Source organism: Taudactylus pleione, unplaced genomic scaffold (assembly GCF_031769625.1).
Source record: "Taudactylus pleione unplaced genomic scaffold, aTauple2 ptg000502l, whole genome shotgun sequence".
NCBI lineage: Eukaryota > Metazoa > Chordata > Amphibia > Anura > Myobatrachidae > Taudactylus > Taudactylus pleione.
In genome coordinates this window covers 5,225,271-5,247,518 of record NW_028284904.1, presented here as the reverse complement: position 1 = coordinate 5,247,518, position 22,248 = coordinate 5,225,271, and the positions used below count along the sequence as shown (strand labels likewise).

The 22,248-nt window shown below is 42.7% G+C and overlaps 1 protein-coding gene across 1 annotated transcript in view; it reads right to left on the bottom strand.

Moving 5' to 3' along the window:
• Positions 1-655: 655 nt before the first annotated feature.
• The window catches only part of OGA (O-GlcNAcase), a 49,319-nt gene continuing 27,726 nt past the window's right edge, over positions 656-22,248 (bottom strand). Inside the window, exons 10-16 of the mRNA XM_088449987.1 lie at positions 12,867-13,041; positions 8,475-8,560; positions 7,553-7,657; positions 6,736-6,824; positions 4,845-5,037; positions 4,143-4,302; positions 656-3,440 (exon numbers count right to left, since the gene is read on the bottom strand). Coding sequence (XP_088306113.1) covers positions 3,304-3,440; positions 4,143-4,302; positions 4,845-5,037; positions 6,736-6,824; positions 7,553-7,657; positions 8,475-8,560; positions 12,867-13,041 — 945 coding nt within the window. The 3' untranslated portion in view covers positions 656-3,303. The remainder of the gene's footprint in view (positions 3,441-4,142; positions 4,303-4,844; positions 5,038-6,735; positions 6,825-7,552; positions 7,658-8,474; positions 8,561-12,866; positions 13,042-22,248) is intronic.

Genomic DNA, 22,248 nt, shown 5'->3' with positions numbered 1-22,248 from the left:
GATACAGTATTTGTTACGCTAGGATTTCCTGGTTCCCATATCTTTGAGATCAGCCATGGGATCTATAATTTTTGGTACAGGGCCACAAATATCATATATTTCACTTGGTTCACATTGGTGTTTTTTTGCAATATTTTCAGCACTAGTAGATGCCCATTTGCTCAGAGGCAAACGCGCTGAACATGAGGATTGGTGCAATTCACCTTGCGAAGAAGGTTTTGAAACACTAACGCCAGAGTTTACAAGTTATGGGCTATAAAAAAAATAAATAAAATAAGATAAAATAAGATAATAAAATAAAATATATATATTAATAGATGAAGATAAAAAGACCATGATTTTTTTTTTTTTTTTACTAGTTTTATTAAAAAAACAAACAAAAAAAAAAACGTAGTTTCTACAAAAAGTGTGCAACTTATTTCAACATCAGAATAAATTTTGTATAGTGGAACCTAGCGAGACAGAGAAATGCATCTAGAACGCAGCCTGTGGGTCGGCTGATTGGTTAGAGGTCTGACGCGCTCCAGATTGAAAACTTCAAAAAAGGGGTTCAACTCAAAATGGCAAAGAAAGAAGAAACTGTTCTGTTAACCTCTCACTCCAAACTTAAGTGCAATACCAGTGGTCGGACAAGGAAAGCATGTGACAGTTATAACTAGTAAACTTTGTCGAGAGCCATCAATATAACTCTTACTTTAGTACAGCTTTCAAAGGATATTTATTTTTTTTTTTGCAAGAGAGAGATTTCACTGTTTGTACCCAAAGCCTAATGGCCGCTAGCAGTATTTACCCACAGTCCTGCTCCTCTCAAATCATATATTGCCAAATAATCAGAACCTGTGGCTGCCATTAACGTCACTGTAAAGGACCACTAAAACCTGATCTAATGACATTCACAAATGGTTCCAGGAGTAGGAATTGGGAGGTTTTCTTAACCGTCAATTAAAAAAAAAAAAAAAAAACACACAACTTAAAAATAATAAAAAGAAAAACAGAACAAAAAAAAAAAAAAAGTGTCCTCAATCAGGATATACATAATCTAATGAAATGTTTACATATATTATTGCATATAGTTTGGAATATTCCCAATAGCTCATTATAGAAGGTAATTATTTTTTATAGAGGCCATTTAATTCACTGCAATGCAGCGATATGCACTAGTAGTAACCAGTTACACTTGACAGTTACTGGAGGGAAGGGAACCCTGCTCCATCTTACTACAGGACTGGGTAAAACTGTATACTGAATTAGGAGGACAATGTCACAGGTCTTTCCAACCTGTCTATTTCAATGTAATATGCCCACATGTCACACTACAGTGTGTTTGTTACCACGCTAAAATAAAAATGGTCACTGGTTGTAAACAATAGTTAATCTCTAGAATGGCAGAAGTTTGGGCTGTGATTACGAAGGGGACTAGTCTAGTACATGCGACAGACTTCCTTTCTGCAATCACAGTGATAAGCGAGTCTCTGACTGAATATTACAACAGCTACATAGCAAATACAAGTTCTGTCAGGGGAAGGTTTACATACACTATTGTGAATGTGGTTAGTAAGCTCTGTAATTCAAGTGTAGTAGTCCTTTAAGGAAGTTGAGCTACGCCTGTTAGAGGAGGGTTCTGGGGGTGGGGAAAGCACCGTCGTACTCAATCGTATAGCCAGGTTATGTAAGGTGTAACTGCAATGTTTTAAAATTCTTAATTTGCAAGAGATTTGTTTCATGTTAAAGGATATGATCCATAAACTTGGATGAATGACACTGCATTCCTAAATGGGTACAACAGCAGCATAATAGCCCTTGGAATCAGAGATGGCAAGGGTTATATACCAAAACAATGCACAAATAGCCAACAGCCCGCTACATGCAAAATATACGGAATAAACCCAGTGCAACGGCAGTAAGAACAGCACAAAGTCAGGCCTACAGTATACACTTTAAATCTAGTTCATCTGCCAAAATAAGTATTTAGTCAAAAAGGAGGAGATAAAAATATAAGCACCGATTTCTGTAGCCCAGAACGGATGTTCTCCTATGGGTTGAAAAACACAGAAAGGCCAAAAATAAATTGAACAAATATATGGTTGACAGTAATATATTGTGCTTTGTTTTTTTGTTATAGGGATAGGCTTTAGAGAATCATTTCCAATTAGCCAGTGCGCATCCTAGGTAGGAGACTGGCCGAGTACTCCAGATAAGGCTAAGGGGGACCCATCTGTCGCTTTCCAGCTATTGTTTAACTACAAGTCCCAGCTGGGCACTGTGGACCTTGTGATTCAGCATCGGCTGGAAAGCCACAGGATGCATACTTCCACTGCGTATGGTAGTGCGTACTTCAAATGTACAGAAATAGTTTTCTTGCTGGCATCAGAAATTCACAGTTACAACCAAAATTCTTTGGCACATGCAAAAAATATAGGACTTTAGGGAAGAAATTACCAGGCTGCACGAGGGTAGGGGGGACGGGACGACTCCAATACCCAAATTGAAATATGCAGACCGTCAGCTGTTACCCGATCGTGATGAGAAGTATAAGACAGGAGTTAAAGCATTGTTTTTTTTTTTTTTATCAAATTAATATTTTTTTCAAACCCATTATTTTAAGCTTCGCATGCTTGATGAAAGCTTGTGTGAAGAAACTGGACATAATAATATACAAAAAAGGAAAAAAAAAAAAAATACACATGGTAAAACATGGACTGTACATATAGTAACATTTACAAAAAGGTTGACTCATCTTGTCGAGTGGCAGTCCTCCTTGGTGAGGGAGGTGATCTACCTTATTATATGAATGAGCCTTAACCACGCTTAAGAAGTGCTACGCGGAATCACCTTCTCTGGCTCACAGAAAAATAATTGGCCATGTGGAGTGCCCGACCCTCCCCCCGTAAAGGGGGAAAAAAAATCCCCTTTCCTTTTGTTTCAGATCTGAAAACACTACTGTATGCTTAGTGCATGAGAAGGCGATGAAACATCAGTTACTTGAACCAAATCTACATCATAAAAATATCAAAATCAGGCGCATGTCCTTCTATATTATAGCTTGGAGCGCGTTTCTCTGCGGTAAGAGCCCATGCAAACGACCAATCACATCGTAAATAGGCCTAAACAGTTGCCTTAAAAACTTGTTTGGTTTTTTTGTCTAGGTTTTTTTTCCCCCCCGACTGATCTTAAAGTTGTAGGACAGTATGCATAGGAAGGGTCCGGACAACATGTTGGTAAACCTGCGGCCTTACGCCATTAGAAATCTTAGAAACAGTTTTTAACAGCTTTTTTTTTTTTTTCGTCTTGTAGAAAATATCTTCAAAGGGTTCTTCCGAGAATAACAATATCCTTAGGAAATCCTTCCATTTTGGCTATTTCGAAGCAGCCCAGCTTGCTGTAAAAATCCAGGATCCTCTTATCGTCTGGTCTCACTTCACAGAATGCACCACGTGAACCTGAGACATGGGAGCAAAGGAAAAAGTCATGTACGTACTGTGGGAGATCAAGGCTGACAGGGCAATACATAATGCTCCTCTTAATAATTAAGCCGTTGTTTCCCAAATCCAGTCCTCAAGCATTCCTAAGGGTGCATGTTTCCAGATCTCCTAGTTGGTGCACCTGTGTATTCATTGCTGGCTGATCCAATTTAAAAGAGCCACAGATGGGAGCCAATTATTTCAATTGTGATTCGGAGATCTGTAAGACATGCACTGTTAGGGGTCCTGGAGGACTGGAGTTGGGAAACACTGAATTAAGCCCTGCACATACAGCAATAATAGACCCCACCCTTCCCCACTTCGTTGAAATATATTTTTAAATATATTTCATTATCCCAAAGGTAACAGATGACACCCATTAACATTAAAGCAGTGGTTCTCTACTCCAGTCCAGGTCATGTTTTCAGAATTTCTGCCTGTAGAAAGAGGTGGGATAATTACTGGCCCAGCAAAACAGATCAACTCACCTGAGTATGATTAAAGAAATCCAGAACACATGACCTGCTGGGGGTACTTGGGGACCAAAGTTAAGAACCCCTGCCTTAAAGGAAAGAAACTAAGAAGAAATGTACTAGTTAATGTGGGAGAAGGACAGGTTAAGTAGCACCGTGTAAGAAATCCGATTAGCCGATGACACAAAATGTTCCCTGTAGTACTTACCATTGGCTTTCAGAGAAGACAGGAGACATGCCATCATCCCTTTGGCAACACTTGGATCAGTGACTTTCTTGTGAATGTCCACTTTTATTAAAGAAGGGAAATTAGCAAGGAATGTATCGGGTAATATTTCTTGCTCTTCGTGGAAACTGAGCATTATTTTCTAAGGAGAAAAAAAAAAGAAAAAAGAAAGTCAGAAGCTGAACGGTACAGACATAAAACATTATGTGGGGGAAAACTGGGTAAATGTGCCTGTAAGATTCAGGTTTAATCCTTTTTATTATGTGGCTGTTAATAAATGGCCATTTATACTAAGGCCAGTTTATAAATGGCTATTAAAAGATATCAGCTATGCCCAACATAGCTGGAGTCCCACGGTCAGTGACCAGCAGAAAAAACAGGAACCTTATTGTTCATTCTTGACCCTGCGATCGCTAAGCATAGTGTTAAATTTGACACTATGGCCCAAATGTAATAAGTTTGCGACTTGCGGGCACCGGCGTGATTTTGGCAAAACAAACGTTGAAATCTCAGCAGTGCCTGCAAATCAAACAGCCAAAATCTCAGCAGTGCCTGCACCTCGCAGGCTATTACATTTGGGCAGCTGTGGTACGTTAAGTCGACAGTTCTCAAGTCAATATGCTTAGCATGTGACCTTGTTGCTGGATTTCACATGACTAACGCGAAGGACAATGGGATCAGTACCTCTGCTGCAGAAAGCTCTTTGTCCGCTTTTGGTTTGGTGTATTTCTCCTGCATGAAAGGAATCCAGGAATGTTTGCATTCATTGATATACGGTGTGACGTCTGCGGTGCCCACAGCGTAGCCACAAATCCCATCCTCGTCTTCCAATACAAAACAGTAGTCAAGACTGTGAGATAGAAGCCCACCAACGAGCCTAGATAAGGAAATAAAATGATGTTGGACTAAAGGTTAAAAAATAAAGTTTGGGAACAGATCATTAAGACATAGGGCCCGATTCACTACGAATCGCAGCTGTGATTGCGCACGCTGGTCTGCGTAATGTGCCAATGACTGAAATCGCAAAGCTAGATAGACATCAAGAGCCAGCATAGAGACGCCCACTACCGCTTTTGCACATCCGTAATACCTTGCAGTACTGCGTACACATCGGGAACATACAGTAACATCGGCCCCTCATGCATAATTACAACAGGTCTGACCTTACTCAGAAACTGCTAACCTCATCGCATGCAGTGAGCACTCAAGCTGCGTATGGCGTCGCAGTGGCTAATTTATGCACGCCCATGGAACGGCAATCAAACTGACAAGCAGGCCTGCGTTTCTATGACCACTCCACGTCACCACCCCCGAACATTGACCTGACGTCACTCACCCTTCGATGGCTTTGTATCTGCGTAGGTGATCGCAGAGCGATCGCTATGCATACGCAGTATCGACCAATCTGCGTACGCGGTTGCAATTGCCATCCGAGATGAATCAAGCCCATCATTTTTGGATAACCATGACGTGCTCGTCCTTCAATCCGGCCACTCCTACTAAGCAGCCCAATTACATGAAGGCTGAGCGGGAGTCACAGTTCCAATCTGTAAACATCCTGTTGGCATGTATGTGAGACATTGCCACCATTGAAAGCCAAGCTTTGTCAGAGAGAAGTGTGCGGCACTGGAGCCTTGGGAAAACCTATCTGCATCACAGGATGACGCACCAAACTTAGAACTGTGTATTCTTCTCTAAACAAAATTCACCAAGGCTGGGTACACATGTAAAGATTTTCTGTCCAACCATCCAACTAGTTGATTGGTTGGAATGAAAATCTGGTAACGTATGGGAGTAACTGATTATCAGCAAATTGCTCCTAAATGCCAGAAAACAGATGAAAATGGTCATTCAGACAAGTTTAAACAAATTGTTTAGATCAAACATTTAACAAACAACAGTTTTTGTCCATTTTCCGGTGTTTGGGAGCAAATTGCTGATTGTCATTTGCTTTCATACCTTACCAGATTTTCATTCCAACCAATCAACTAGTTGGACATAGAATCTTTACGTGTGTACCCAGCTTAACCCCATTTTCCTTTTACATTTTCATTAGTTTCAGTAGTTCTTTAGGCCAGATAGTACGACCAACTGGAATAGCTCATGTATGGTGCTCTGTTTATAATTTAGTTACTGTATTGTAATGTAATGTTCTGTGTACCCTTTACTGTATGTACGGCGCTGCGGACTACTCGTGGCGCCCTATAAATAAAATGTAATATGGTAAGAAATACAAACAATCATTTTAGCTTCAGAGAACTGGATTTCGTAATAATTTTGAAAAACAGAAAATGGTTTAAATTATTGACGCTTCAAAAAAAAAAAAACCCCCCCCAAAAAAAAAAAACCGTGGCATCCATCTCGTAGGCTATGACATAAGGCCCATTGTATGTCTGGCCCCTGAAATCCTGATATGCCCATATAGTTTGTGCTGTGCTGAGCAGAACCATAACCCACCTTATAAGATGCCCAACTACTGAAGGAGAAACAGTTTTAGAACAGAACTTGACCCATGCTATCAGGCATGGAGATTTCTAGGTTCACTGAAGGGAAATCGTGCTGGTCGTTTACTTACTTGTCTCCTATTAAGTCTGGCTGACTTTCAAATGGCAAATCATCCATTGCGTCATCATACATTTCTCTGCATATCTTGTACACCGAAGCCTATGAAAATAAAGACGTTCGTGAGTGAGGTCATCCTTACAATCTGCTTCATGTCATTGTATGGGCCAGGGATCCCCTCAATGTACAGCACTGGGTCACATGTTGTTTTATAAATAAAATCATAGATCTTTCATTCCATGCAACCCCCATTATCTGAGCCTCTACTTTGCAGTCTATGCCCATCCCCTGCATCAAGCACAGGGCTTCAGCGTAAGAGCAAAAAGGAAAAAATATATTAGAATTTCCTGGTCTCTATTCCATATGTCTGACCTATGCATAGCATGGAATAAGGAAATTCTGTCTGCATATAGTCCACCCAATATTCTACATGCAATAAGCAATATTGCTGCATTTGACATATCTATACACATTATGGACAATTTGGGTATGTTATAAATATATAAAGTTATAAAAAAACCTGACTTTTGAGAAAATCTCCAATTTCATACCCTCACACCCCATGAGATAGAGCCACGGGGATTCCATAACATGGATCCAGTTTAACAGCACCCCCTCCTAACAAGGCTGAGAGTTACTGCCTTCTGACATCAAGTCCTTTGTCACTGAACTCCTAAAGAAACAGTTATGTGACTATTCCTAGATTGTAAGCTTCTGTGCTAATTTTCCATCGTGCTCGGTTTACGAGTAGAACTCCATGTATCCCATTATTGTACACCAGCGCACACAACAGTCATGTTATTTAGTGCTACGGACTCATTTAGACCCACCTCATCCTTTGGATAATAAGGTCGGATTGTGTAGACTTTGGAGGTAGGCGTCAGGGGCGGAGGCTGAAAAAACAGGTCATTTGCTCCCTCAATTGGAAGCAAACGCTGTGAAAAATAAAAGGGATAAAAAAAATAAATAAATCAGACCTGGAAACCTAAAGGAGGCTTGATGAACAATGTAAAATAGTAAATAATAAATAGAATCTTCCACTTGCAGGCATTTTTCAGCAAAAAAAATGGGCACATTGAAGTGGTTTCATTCTTATAGTATGCAGAGTATTGCATCACTTTAGTACCCGGCATCATAATAGCGGTACAACCAATGTGACCTTTACTGGGCACCTTTTACAGGTTGAGGAAAGATACTCTGACACATGGAGAGGTTTGGTCTGAAGAGGGATTAGCTGTGACAAGAGGAGGCGCGTGTCATCCGACACAGCAATGTGGTAAGACGCGGAGCGCGACGGAGCACCAGTGAAGGGGGAAAACAAGGCGGCGCATGAAAGTCCATGAGCAAATTTTTTTTTATCCAACCCCCCCAGTCACTGTTATTAAATCAGCTATTTACCAATATCATAGCCATAGATCTTTGGCATCCACCACTTCCCCTTTGGTCATGGAATTTCGGGTTATAGCCAAGCCTGCGCATGCGACGTGCTCGCCAGCGCACAGGACAGGCGCTGCGCAACCTGCAAAAAAAACCAATGTGAATCGCAACTCTGCTTGCTGCGCAACGCTGGCGCTTGGATGAACAGGGTCTCCTCCACCTGAAAAACAGGACTTGTTAAGTAGCTAAAGAAAGAAGAGAGAACCATCAGTCAAAGCCTTCAGCAGACCAAGCCTTTCATTTCCTCAGATGCACAGAAACGTTGAAAATAAAGTAAAAATAAAAAGTCATTCAGTTTTGAATTCATATTGATACCTGGAACTCTCCTGCTAGACCTCCTCTAAAGGCCCAGGGCTCTTGGTCTCCACTTAAGAACTGTGCTGAAGATTGACTACGACACCCTGTTGAAATCAGATCCAAGCGGAGAACGTTACACGAAGGGGGTTTTGAGAGTCTACATTTCCAGCAAAATGCTGAGAGGTGGAAAAGGCTCTCTAACTTTGCTAGTTTCCACTGCTTCAAGGCTGTAATAATTCTGTGCCTGTAAAAACTAAACTGTTATACCCCCCCCTTGCAAATGCAGCTCATTTCAACAAGCCATCGGGTCAGAAAAACATTGCCTAGAGCCTGGCGCGCATACAGCTACTGGATTTAGTAAGACAGCATTATTACAGCCCTAATATTATTATTCTGAAGTCACATTCCCAGTTTTTGGTTTGCCAAAAAAAAAAAAAAAATGTAAAAAAAGTTACGTGATGGGTAAAATACTCCATGAATCTGGGAAATGAAGGGAAACATATATTGTATGTATAAAACAGGATATGCCCTGTGGCTAGAATGGGATGGTAGGATTGTCACCAGAACTTGCACCGATTGAATTATATGCTGGTCATCAGTGGGGCAAACAATATATATGCCTGGCCACTGATATACTATGCTGTATTCCAAGTTGTATTTCGGCCTCCCTAAATGATAACACAGCTGAGCCTCACACCTGTTGGAAACCACTGTATGAAAGGCTTGTGTCGTCATCAGGGGGTTTGAAATATTTAATCCTAGCTAACACTGCATGTAAAAACGCTTTCGTCAAACACTCAACAAAAAATGGGTATGGAGCAGTATATTATCAGAGATATATGTGAAAGCGTACTTTAATAGACCAAGCACTCCAATAGCGTATTTTCACACTGTTCAAAACTGATCGCTAGAGTAGTTGCCCCAGATGGAATGCACACAAACCCCATAATACTGTAAACAGTAGGTGAACACGGCTACTTCAGTTCACTGTTGGAAATAGAACCTATACAGCCAATTACAACGTAGATTATAGTTGTGACCCAATCAATGGTGAGCAGGAGAGTGAGGATAATGCAGAAAGAAGGGATGATTTAATATCACAGAGACTCTGCGTTGTGTGTGGGGCTCCTCACTGCATGCTGGTCGTTAGCAACAGACTCTGCATTATATCGTGGTCACCAGTCAGTCAAATAATGCAGACTCCTTGTCAATGATCTACAGTGCTGGCACAGAATTAAGGGCCTGATTCAGAGCCGCTCGTAAGCGGCCACTCGTTCGCTCCGAGCGATGTTCGCACAACTGCGCATGCGTATGGGTTGTAATACGCATGCGCGAACCAGTCATTGTGGTCGGGAATTGTGTGCTCGCAAAATAGCGAATGCCTGCTAATTTGAGTGACAGAATGAGGCGTATGTGGGTGGTAACAGGGGAAGGTGCTTGAAAACGGGGAGTGGAGATCCGAACGCAGGCGTGCCAAACGGTCAAAACGGGCGTTTTAAGGGTGTGCATAATTAACAAAGCAGCATCATCGACCACGTCACTTGGTTGTCTTTTAGCCTGAACTGCTCGCATGATTGTGGTAGGAAAATTATACCACAAGCACTGCATGCAGTTCATACGCCTTTCGATGTACTCGAATAATCTAATAAATAGCGGAGATGACGTAGGATGCGAGCGGCCAGGGGGCGTTTTTTAAAAAATAGCGAGCGCATGTTTCGTTCGCTTGTTCAGACATAGAGGAGTAAACAGACCGCAAAGAGCGAGCGCTCTATTTAAATATCCGGCCCCTTTTTTCTGAACGAGCCAGCGCAAATAGCGTCCGGCTCTGAATCAGGCCCCAAGTCCCCTCTTTGCATATTCAATTTTAATTTATTGTGCCTCAAAGCAAATATATTAGCTGGGCTGCCTGCAGTGCTGAAGAATGTCACTGTACCAAAGGTTTATGGCAACTGGGTGATGAACAACTTAAACTTTTTAAATAGAATATAATATATAAACACACACATACACGTTTGTATGCAATCTTAGTTTTGTTTTTCTTTCATTTCCACAGTCCGTACTGCTCCAAACAAAACAATAACCTAGCTGAAATGTAATTCCTTACAGAACACGGACAAACATCAGGTTGTGGTTTTTTCCCTTTACACTTCAGGTGTGATGTTCTCATAACAATGGCTGCAGTGAGGAGTCTCTCACATACAGTAAGGCCCTTTCTATACCAAGTACATGGCCGGAAGAATTCATTAACATGTGGACACTAATGCGCTGTGGTTGTTAAGAAGCGGGTATGTAGAATACAGCTAAACAGAAGAATAACTTTTCAGGGTACACGATCGGACATCTTCCTATGGAACGTACACTACAAGGCCTGCAAGTGCACATTAGTCCATGAAACGGGGACCTCTTCCTTTATGAACCAGTGTTTATATATAACAAAACAGGCACTCGTAGGCCTTCAGGAGCTTCATTAAAACAAGGTATACAGCTATGCAATAGCTTCCTTTACTCTAGGGTGGCAATGCATGATGCTGCATGGTAATAATAAAAAGAAGAAGACTTAAGGTGCCTACACACATAGCGATGTGCTCACAATCCCACGATGTGAAAGATTTCCCCCTGAACTCTCCCCGGCAGTGGTGGGCGCGATTTGGTCTGAATGAGCTGCCAATTTGACACACGATCTATCGTGCCCCCTAAACTATCCAGTGCATCGTGACTTGAGATTGTCAGATCAGCCCTACAGACCGGCAGATCTGAAGATGCGATGTGCGACCTGCGGGGACGCGCATCGCATCGTGATCGTGAGTGGGGACTCACGATTTGGGCATATTTTACACGATCTGTCGATCCGATGCGTCGGAAATCGGACCAGATCGGGTAAAATATCGCCATGTGTGTAGGCACCATTACACCGTTGCACTGCTGTAGGCTAAACCGACCTATGAGAATGCAGTCCGTTCATTTACTAGGAACCGAAGCTATAACTGAGGCATGAGGCACAAAGGGCTCACGGGTAGTTTAATCGTTGGGACTGTGATCCGACCTGCCCGCAAAATACATACTTCAGGATTAGGAGTCAAACAAGCCATTAGGCAGGTCTAACAGCTACACACAGTGAAAGAAGTGGCAAGAGCTGGAAAATGTGACTTCAGTGTGAATAAATAGTGCAGGATACTCTACACTGCCTATCTAAGGTGGTCATTATAATCGCTGCAGAGCGCGGTATGCATCTTGCTCCCTCCGTCCAATAGTGGCAGACACTTGTGCTCAGGTTTCTCCCATCTGTGCACAATGAGGAAGACACAATACAATCATTAGTAAGCAGAAGAAAAAGGACACACTTCCTGTCATAAGGCCTGAAAGCAACTAGGGCTCTTAAGCAAATGGATATTGATAAAACAAGGGCACAAGCGCTATAGAGCTTCAGTATATTTTACTTGTGCATCGCACCGCACACATTGGTTTGTGCACCAATCAAGTGATCAGATTTCATTGCACCCATGAACTTTATATTGAAGCAAAAAAGGTTCTGATAGACCAAAATTGAGATCAACATTTTTGTTGACAGGAGCATCAATTTGGGGTCTCGTGGGGAAATTAGGAATCAGATTGAGCGTTATTGGTTCGAATTGTTCTCGATGGTACGCCAGCATCGCTGCCTGCTGTGTTCTGGAAAAGCAAATCTCTCCACACTGCTCCTTTAAACGGCTTTGAAACCTGAAAATAAAAATGGAGGCTACGCAAGTAGCCGAGACCATGCTGGTGCTTAGGTAGAATTCCCAGATAATTTAGCATTTAGGATTCACCTGCAAACAAAAACCAGCGCATCTAAAGTCAAAGATACACATCTTGAGTTTGCTTGACTTCCAAAAGGCAATTGAAGCCAACGCTAAATGCCCACCCCCGCCCCCCAATTTGGCTGCTGTAAATGCCTTTAGCACCAGAATAGCCTTGCGCAAAGTTCGCGTGCGCTGGCGAGAGGGGGGGGGGAAATCAACCCTTCTGTTTTCCAGGAGGTCAATTGTAGTTCTTGAAATTTTCTGTTAAAATAGCAATAATGTTATCACCACACAGCAAGCAGCAGGCTGCCGGGTTCATCGTGTATCAAGTCAATGCCACCGGCTTAATATTGCTTTATTACAGAGCCCAGTTACCTTCAGTCCAGTCCACAGTAACACAAGTATTAAAGATCACATTTCATATCATCACAGAATAAGCCCAAGGAAGGTGGGGGGGGGGGGAACAAAACATTTCAACTTGCTGTAATATTTAGGACTCCTTAAGATCCAGTCCTAAGCGGTCAAAATTCATTATAAAGCTTTGGACCGATACTGGGAGTTAGTTTTGTTCCCCCCTGGAGCAAGTGACGGTGGGTTTAGGAGCAGCTGCAGGTATTCATAGATCACTTACCTAGCCACTGCACAAATGACTTCACCATAGAAATGATGCTCTTGATATCCCAGACGTAGGGGTACAGGTCATAAAGGATGGTCCGGTTTGGACAGTTGGAGAGCCGGGTAAACATGGTCATCACGATGCCGCACATTTCTTCAAACTTTACTGCTTTCTCCCTCCATTCACTTATCTGCATTAAAACAAAAAGATACTGCTGTAATTCAGGGACATTATTTCAATAGATAAAATGACACAAGGAGACATGTAATTAAAATAAAAATCTGTACTTGGACAAAAGTCGAGCCTTAAAAACAGGGTACCCGTGAGTTGTAGTTTGGTCATGTCAGACTTTCAGCTTCCAATGGCTACCTCCACAGATTTAAGACATCTGATGCAACTTTACTGACAGAACGTGTGGGAAAAGCTTCCCAGAATTACTTCACAAAGGCAAGGAGCAACCTAGCGTGTAATGAGCAAACATGTTCTTATATTAAACCTGCACCTACAGTACAGACAGAACTAACGCTGCATATAATACACACATAAGACAAAAAAATGTCCGCACATATCTTGAATAAATATCATCCTTCCCCAAGATTTCAATTTGTCTGAATTACTAATTTCAAATACAGAAGAGGGGTGCACCCAGGAATAACGCAAGTACAATGAAAATAGAAAAAGAAACAAAGTACTCCTATTGAAGGCACTCATGGACTAAAATCAATCACATCACCTAGTGACCCGCACTGATTGTTAAAACATAACTTTTAATGATTCCTAAAATAACGTCAGCAAAATATTTATCATTATATATATATATATATATATATATATATATATATATATATATATATATAAAAAAAAATGTGTAAGTGATATAAAAATCAGTGTTCAACACATATACACTTCAGTTGTATGTCTCAATTTATTATTATTAGATCATAATTGTTTATGCGTAACCACATTAATAAAGTGCCATCCCTCTTGTAATGTAACCCACAGATGAAGCTATATATGTATAATGTTATTATCAAATATCCAATATTGATTATACACCATGGATAATGTGAGATAATGCAAGATACCTCAATTAGTACAGCTAACCACTCAATTGTAGGGGTAAAATATATCTTTTAATCATATTCCCTAATGTTGCAATATTTATCTACATATATCATTAAAATCTGAGAGTCTTCTCACGTGGCCAAAAAACCTCAGCTTCATATGATTAGGTTGTAACTGCTAGTATATTGTATTGCTACATGAGTGATGTATTTTATTTAGACATACTGTTACAAATCTAACATTATTAATGTGATTACGCACTGATTTTTAGATCACTTACACACATTTTTTATATAAAATTATAAAAAAATAAATATTTCGCTGACGTTATTTTAGGAATCATTAAAAGTTATGTTTTAACAATCCGTGAGGGTCACTAGGTGAGATGGTGATTGATATTAGTCCATGAGTGCCCCTCAATAGGAATACTTTGTTTCTTTTTCTATTTTCAATATAACACACACACACACACACACACACACACACACACCCAGATGTAACAACGAGTGATATTCCGGTTATCACTCGTTACTAATCAGCTCCTGTCATTTTTCAAACACATGACAAGAGCTGATTGGTTGGAGCATCATTTAAGATTAATAACGAGTGATAACAAGAATATCACTTGTTGATAGATCTGGGCCTAAGAACCTGGAACTCCTAAATATTCACCATGAATGGATTAGTCTTAGGGCCGTATTCAATTAGAAGAGAAAAGCCGAGATCCGCGAAAAAAGTATCGCCGATTGCGACTTTTCGCCAGGCGGAAACTTATCTCCATATTCCATTCCATCCGCTTTTCGCATATACGGAAAGTCAATGCAATGTAACAGGCGAAAAAAAGTGCAACATTTTTATTTTGGGGTGCAAAGATGGGGAAACCAGCACCCTTGGGACAGCCCCCCAAAGGTTAACTGCGTAAAAAAAAAAAAAGTGAGGAACACCCCAAAAAAAAGTACTTTGAATTTGGGAGCGAAAAAGCACAAATTGCGGGGGCAAGTTCGCAAACTAGCTAAATAAGGTTCTGGGGGTGCTCTAAGAAGGGGTCATGTGTTTTTGGGATTGCAGGTGCTTTTCTGATGGTGGAAATTGACAATTATTAAAACTTCACTTTAGAGACATTAAAACATGCTTGCACCCATTTTTAGGTACCCCAAATTTGCCAGCACTACTTATTTTCACCAAAAAATACTGCTTTATGCTATTCTTCAACACTTGTGCAAAGACACTAATTAGTGGCAATTGTGCGAACTTAAGTACCCCAAATAGTAATAGTTTTATTAGGGCTAATCTGGCACTACTACATTGTTCCCCAATGTTTCTGCATCTTTTTAGGAGGTTCTGGCTGATTTCCCCGATTCTGACACCACTTTTCGCCTGTTCTGAATTTGCGTCTCCATTTTCGCGTCTTTGGGAATGGAATACAGCGAATCGCAGGTACGCGCACGATAAGTTTCCGCGACTAAAATACACGATGTAGGCGAAAAGTCCAGCATGCAAAACTTTATCGCATAGGCGAAACTAATTAAGTACGGACCTTAGCCAGGAATGCAGCCTGTCCATTGGCTAGGAACTAATCCACGGGTAGCTGCTCAGAAAGGCAAGTCACCAATGGCTACAATTTTGTTATTCCACTATCTTATGTATCATGTATCGCCGCACCTCTCAGAGTGTAAGCTTATTTGGGCAGGGCCATCTTCATCTTGCTTCACGTTTCTGTATGGTACCTATTTGTATTAGGATGCTCACAATGCACATATGCTGACAATACATAAACCATAACAGGAACCGGCCAAAGACAACCACTGCAACTATCACAACTACAGGTGAAACCCAAACAATGGCTGCCTTAACTGTATAGGACAAATGCACTGTTTAATGGAAACCTTTTTAGGGACAGGTGGAGGAGGGGTGCATAGACTAGAAAATGTATTTTACTATACAGCCTTTATTTTCTTATACAAGATTTCTGGCATAGCTAAAGTAGCGGCATGTATAGAACAAAAATCATCTCTCTTCCACCCATTTCATCTAGTTTGAAAAACGATTGTCCATCGACGGTTCACCCATCAATGGTTTCTAAGCAAGAGGGGGAAGCCATCGATGGTCTGCAGTTACTTATGCACAGACACCATCTGCCCATTGGACCTTTTTCCTGCAGATGTGGTAAACATCCATTCATGGCCTTCAGTATATCAGTGATCGATGGTTGCTGGCCATCGATGATCAATGGCCATCTCTAGGCTGGGATCAGTCAGTTCTTTTTAAAGTACCCATAGGAGCCAGGCACTTCTCTGTATTATGCGGCTTATGGTGGTGTTATTTAGTATGGGACAGCTTAACGACTGCCATAGTTTGTAGTGTAATCATATCTGGGACTGAGGAAGAGCCCAATTCCTGTCCACAGTTTGAATCTCCTCCATAAAGGGAAAAAAAAAAAAAGGGGTGCGATTCCTTCTCTCACGGGAAAGCTGCCTTTAGCGGTCATCTGAATAGTGAGGACTCCTTTTAGGTCTTCTACACATTATAGAGTGTAGTTTGGTGTCATTCCTCATTTCTCATTTACTTCTGTGGTGCCAGTGTTGTCGTTCATTCCCCTTTGAGGGACTGTACGCTAAATACCTGTTCCCTTTTTTTTTTTTTTTTTACTTTTTCTGTCACGCCAGACAAAAGGGAGCAGTGCCATTGCCTCCTCTAGGGGGCGACTTAAGGATTAATAAGACGTTCACCTGCTGGCCCTACTGCCAAGATAAATGAATAGCCTAGTCCATTGCAGAGTTCGTCCAGTGTGTAAATCAAGGGACTGGTCATGACCCAGCCCCCGTTTAATATTCCTGCTCTCATACCATAGGACACCTCATCTCCTGAGATTCCATTCAATCTCTCCCTTTCTCTCTCCCCCTCTTAATTCTTTCTGTTCACCTATACTTCATTTCCCTGATATGCTGGCTCTCTCTCTCTTTTTCAACCTAAGTTATTATAGTATTAAACAATATATCTTTCTCGGTAGTTATAATATAGATTGGGTTTAATACCAAATAAATTGCTATAGCTCTGATTTTGTGTATTTCGTTGTATAGTTTTCATCTATGGCTTTTTAGCCTCAATTTATATGGGGATCTAATCGATGTTAATGGCAATAACATCAATATTATTCCTCCTCTTTATGCTGCAAGTCCTTGGACCCCTAAGGACCGCTATGGGGGGTAAAATATAGACATCTCCACAAAACAATGAGATGGATTATGTTATTACAATGTAGCACTCCTTTGTCAATATTGTCTTAATGTGTATATCAGTGTAAAAATCTATGTGCACATTTGTGAATTGCTCTTACTATGGCTACTGATGTAATATCAAGAGAAGAGCTGGTGTGTATACATAACTTGATTGCAGTTATAAATAAATAAATATGAAGAGCAATAGATTAATAGAAAACTAATAATGATATATACTAATATTCTAAAAACTATGAAACCTGTTAGCTCTTAAACATTTTTTCTTTTCTTCTCCTCTCCTTAACTAAAGTCTGACTGACCAACTGCAGTTGATCTTTGGAGCAATACATTTATATTATACTAGCTGGAGTACACGGCGTTGCCCGGGATTTTAAGAATGTTTGTTTACACATCAGCCTCCAACACACCTCTCCTTAGGCAGGCCTCACGAAAAGTCAACATCAACAGTCCTAAGGTCTTCGAAGGAAGTAGGACCTGTAACGGTGTTAAGCAAACTTTGGAGATAGAAGCATTCAAAATTTGTCGGATGTACAGTGTAAACTTGGCCAAGAGCTTCTGTTGCTCTGATACCAGGATAAACATCTACAGCGACTCCGTTTTCTGCGTATAAAAACATTTGGAGAAGCATTCCAGGTGTAATATTTTGCAGCTCACAGCACAGCAGAGTCCTTACAGAGTCATAATTTTGACACAGTTGGAAGTCAATGTTGTTGTGTAATTTGGTATAGTCAGAGAGCGGAGAATGCTGGCAAAGCCTGCTAAAGCGCTCTTCGATAATAAACATGAAGATCATGACAAAACATGACAACACAAAATGCTTGCTCTGAGGCCCTACCCATATGCCGTGAGGCCCCACAATGAGCGTCCAGCAAAAATTGTGGTTTTTAATTAATTAAAAATGAACAGTAATTAATGTCAAATTTTTTTTTGTTGCCGCCACCGTGTTTTAATACGCTTGTATGTAAAATTTCACGATTTTCGCTTGTAAACTGTGGATTTGTATAGAAAGACAGAAGGACAAATTTTCACTTCTATATAGTAGATGGTGCTCAAAATATGAATTTATAATTGGATACATTATCCTAGCTATACTGTTTATAGATTTAATCGGTTAATATAAATTACTATTAAACTGTTATATATAATTCTGTCATTTTGTTGCTGGGACATCAGGATAACCATATTTGGATATAGCTAATAAGCACATATGTGATTTTTTTTAAATATACTTTTAGTATATAGATGTGAGATCTTGGGTCGCATTCATATTTTATATACTAATACTATTCTTTAATTGTGTCAGTAAAAAACTATTGTGTCTTCAGAACAAATAATATTACATTTTCCTTTGCTGAGTAAATAGATAGACCATTAATGGTCTAAAACTATTATTCAATTGTCCAATGACTTTTATTCTGATGCTACTTACATGGCCAAACAAACAAAGGAGAGGATTCCAGCTTGAAAACGGCTACAGAGATAGACGAATGGGCATGATTCAGACCCGATGGTGTTAGTAATACTCCAATTGTGAGACCTGTGAACGCGCAGGCCTGGGTGTGTGTCTTCCAGCGCAGACATCCTGCTCTTGGCTATGGAGCTGTTAGGGGCAATCTGGGTAACTCCAGGGTTACTCAGATTGCCAATGGTCGCGCAGAAGATCAGATGCTACTTCTTAGAGCTCAGCGCTTAGAACCACGATGCAATCAAGGGGAGTCTATTTACACCATATGCTTCCTGCTGCATTTACATAGGAGGCGTTGTACGGTTTTGCACAGCTGCTTCCCCTTTGGCTGTGCAATACTGTACAACTCTGTAGACAGAAGATTTTTCCCAATTTCGTATACATATTTTCTAGGTTAACTCTTTCAGGAGGGTAAGAACAGCAGTTTGAGTATTCGGTCATTAAAAACAAGAGATATGGTAAGAACTTACCTTTGTTATCTCTGTTTCTACGAAGTCCATAGGGTCCACAGGGTTGACCTTGGGGTTATAGCTGGAACAGGATCCATGGGCACCACACAGTTAAGCTTTTAGCTCCCAGGATGCACTTGGGTCCTCCTCTATACCCCGCCCCCGAGCCACAGGCACCTCAGTTGGTAAGCAGCCTAGGCCGGAGGAGAATATGGAACAGAGAGAAGGAAGACTGGAACACACAAGAAACCATACTCACAGAAATGGGAGACGGAAAACCGGTGACCAGCCACACAGCCCATTTGAAGCCAGGTGCGTCAGGGCGGGCGCCCTGTGGACCCTATGGACTTCGTAGAAACAGAGATAACAAAGGTAAGTTCTTACCATATCTCTTGTTTTCTACTTCAGGGTCCATAGGGGGTCCACAGGGTTGACCTTGGGGATGTCCCAAAGCAGTACAACTAAGGGCGGGGACGCTCCTGTGCTGAAAGGAGTACCCGGCGCCCAAAGGATGCATCCTGAGAGGCAAAGGTGTCAAACGCATAGAACCTCAAAAACGTTTGAATTGAAGACCAAGTGGCCGCCTTACACAGCTGAACAGCAGAAGCGCCACGTCTAGCAGCCCAAGAGGGACCCACAGAACGAGTGGAATGAGCCTTAACAGAGGCTGGCACAGGTAAGCCCTCCTGTGCATAAGCCTCACAAATAACGGAACGAAGCCAACGGGCTAACGTTTGTTTGTTGGCAGGCCAACCCCTCTTGTGAAAACCAAAGAGGATAAACAAGGAATCAGACTTCCTAACTGAAGCCGTCCGGTCTACATAAATTCTAAGCGCCCGGACCACATCTAAGGAAGTCTCACCAGCTGAAAGATCCGGGGACTGAAAAGCTGGCACAACAAGTTCCTGATTAATATGGAACTTCGAGACCACTTTGGGCAAAAACTCAGGACGAGTGCGGAGCACCGCTCTGTCCTGGTGAAAAATCAGGAAAGGAGGGAGACAGGAAAGCGCCCCCAATTCAGACACCCTCCTGGCCGAAGCAATTGCCAGGAGAAAAACAGTCTTAAATGTCAGCCACTTGAGCTCCACCGCCTCAAGAGGCTCAAACGGAGGACCCTGCAGGACCCGTAGCACCACCGCCAAGTCCCAAGGAGCCACAGGAGGCACAAAGGGAGGCTGGATCCTGAGAACACCTTGGAAAAAGGTGTGAACGTCTGGTAGTATTGCAATCCGCCGTTGAAACCACACGGACAAGGCGGACACATGAACCTTCAGAGATGCAAGGCGTAAGCCGAGATCCAATCCTGACTGAAGAAATTCCAAGATCCTAGAAACTCGGAACACCTGAGGATCATAATGTCTGGACTCACACCACTGAAAGTAAGTGTGCCACACTCTGTGATAAATCCGTGCTGAAGCAGGCTTGCGTGCCCTGAGCATGGTACCAATAACCGAACTGGAGAAGCCCCGAGACCTCAAGACGGCTGTCTCAAGAGCCACGCCGTCAAAGACAGCCGACCCAGATCCGGGTAAAGGCAGGGCCCCTGAGACAACAGGTCCCGACGCTGAGGAAGAAGGTACGGAGCGTCGATGGAGAGGCTCCTGAGATCGGAGTACCAAGGACGTCTGGGCCACGCCGGAGCTACCAGCACGAGCATGCCGCCGTCCTGCTTGAATTTCCGCAGAACCCGAGGAAGCAGGGATAGCGGAGGAAACAGATACGCCAGGTGAAACGTCCATTTCACCGACAGCGCGTCCACCAGACTTGCGCCTGCGTCTCTTGTCCTTGACCCGTAAACGGGCAACTTGTGATTGTGACGGGAGGCCATCAAGTCCAGCTCCGGCAGTCCCCACCTGTCCACGAGTAGCTGAAACACCTCTGGGTGAAGCGACCATTCCCCGGGATGTACGTCGTGACGGCTGAGGAAGTCCGCCTCCCAATTGAGGACTCCGGGGATGAAGACCGCCGAGATCGCCGGAATGTGACCCTCCGCCCAAGTCAGGATACGAGACACCTCCGACATCGCTGCCTGACTGCGAGTTCTGCCTTGGTGGTTGATATACGCCACCGTGGTGGCGTTGTCGGACTGCACCTGTACCGCCCTTCCGTGAAGAGCGGGGCCGGACGACTGCAGGGCCCTGTATACTGCCCGCAGTTCCAGGATGTTGATGGGGAGAAGTGCTTCTTCCGCTGACCAACGACCCTGAAGCGACAAAGAGCCGGTCACTGCCCCCCAACCCCGGAGACTGGCATCCGTCGTGAGCAGGACCCAGTCCGGGATCCAAAATGGGCGCCCCTCGACCAGATGAGTTGTCTGAAGCCACCAAGCCAAAGATTGCCGAACGTCCGGAGACAACACCAGCACCTGAGAGCGGATCCGGTGAGGTAACCCGTTCCATTCTGATAGAATCAGCCCCTGCAGGGGCCGGGAATGGAACTGGGCAAATTCCACCATGTCGAATGTCGACACCATGGACCCCAGAACTCTCATAGCCGAATGGACCGACAGACGGCAACGGCTCAGGCAACTGTGTATCCGCAGCTGTAGGGAGGCGACCTTCTCCGGAGTCAGGAAGATCCTTTGCTGACGCGAATCCAGCAGGGCTCCCAAATGAACCATCCGCTGTGATGGAATCAGGGAGGACTTTTTCCAATCTATCAACCACCCGTGTGCTTGCAGGCAAGCGATCGTCAGGTGGAGATGTTGAAGCAGTACCTCCGGGGAGCTCGCCAGCAACAGGAGGTCGTCCAGGTACGGCAGCAGCCGTACATTCTGGTTCCGAAGATGTGCGGCCATGACCGCCATAATCTTCGTGAACACCCTTGGTGCCGTGGAGAGACCAAAGGGTAGCGCCCGGAACTGATAGTGGTGTTGAAGGATAGCGAACCTCAGATACCGCTGGTGTGAAAATGCTATCGGAACATGGAGGTAGGCGTCCTGGATGTCCAGGGACACCATGTAATCCCCCGGTTCCATCGCCAGAATGATGGAACGTAACGTTTCCATCCTGAACTTGGGAACTCTGAGGAATTTGTTCAGAGACTTCAAGTTGAGGATAGGGCGATGAGAACCATTGGGTTTCTGCACCAGAAACAGAGACGAATAATACACCGTCCCTCGTTGTGATAGAGGAACGGGAACAATGACCCCTGCTTTCAGCAAGGACTCTATAGCC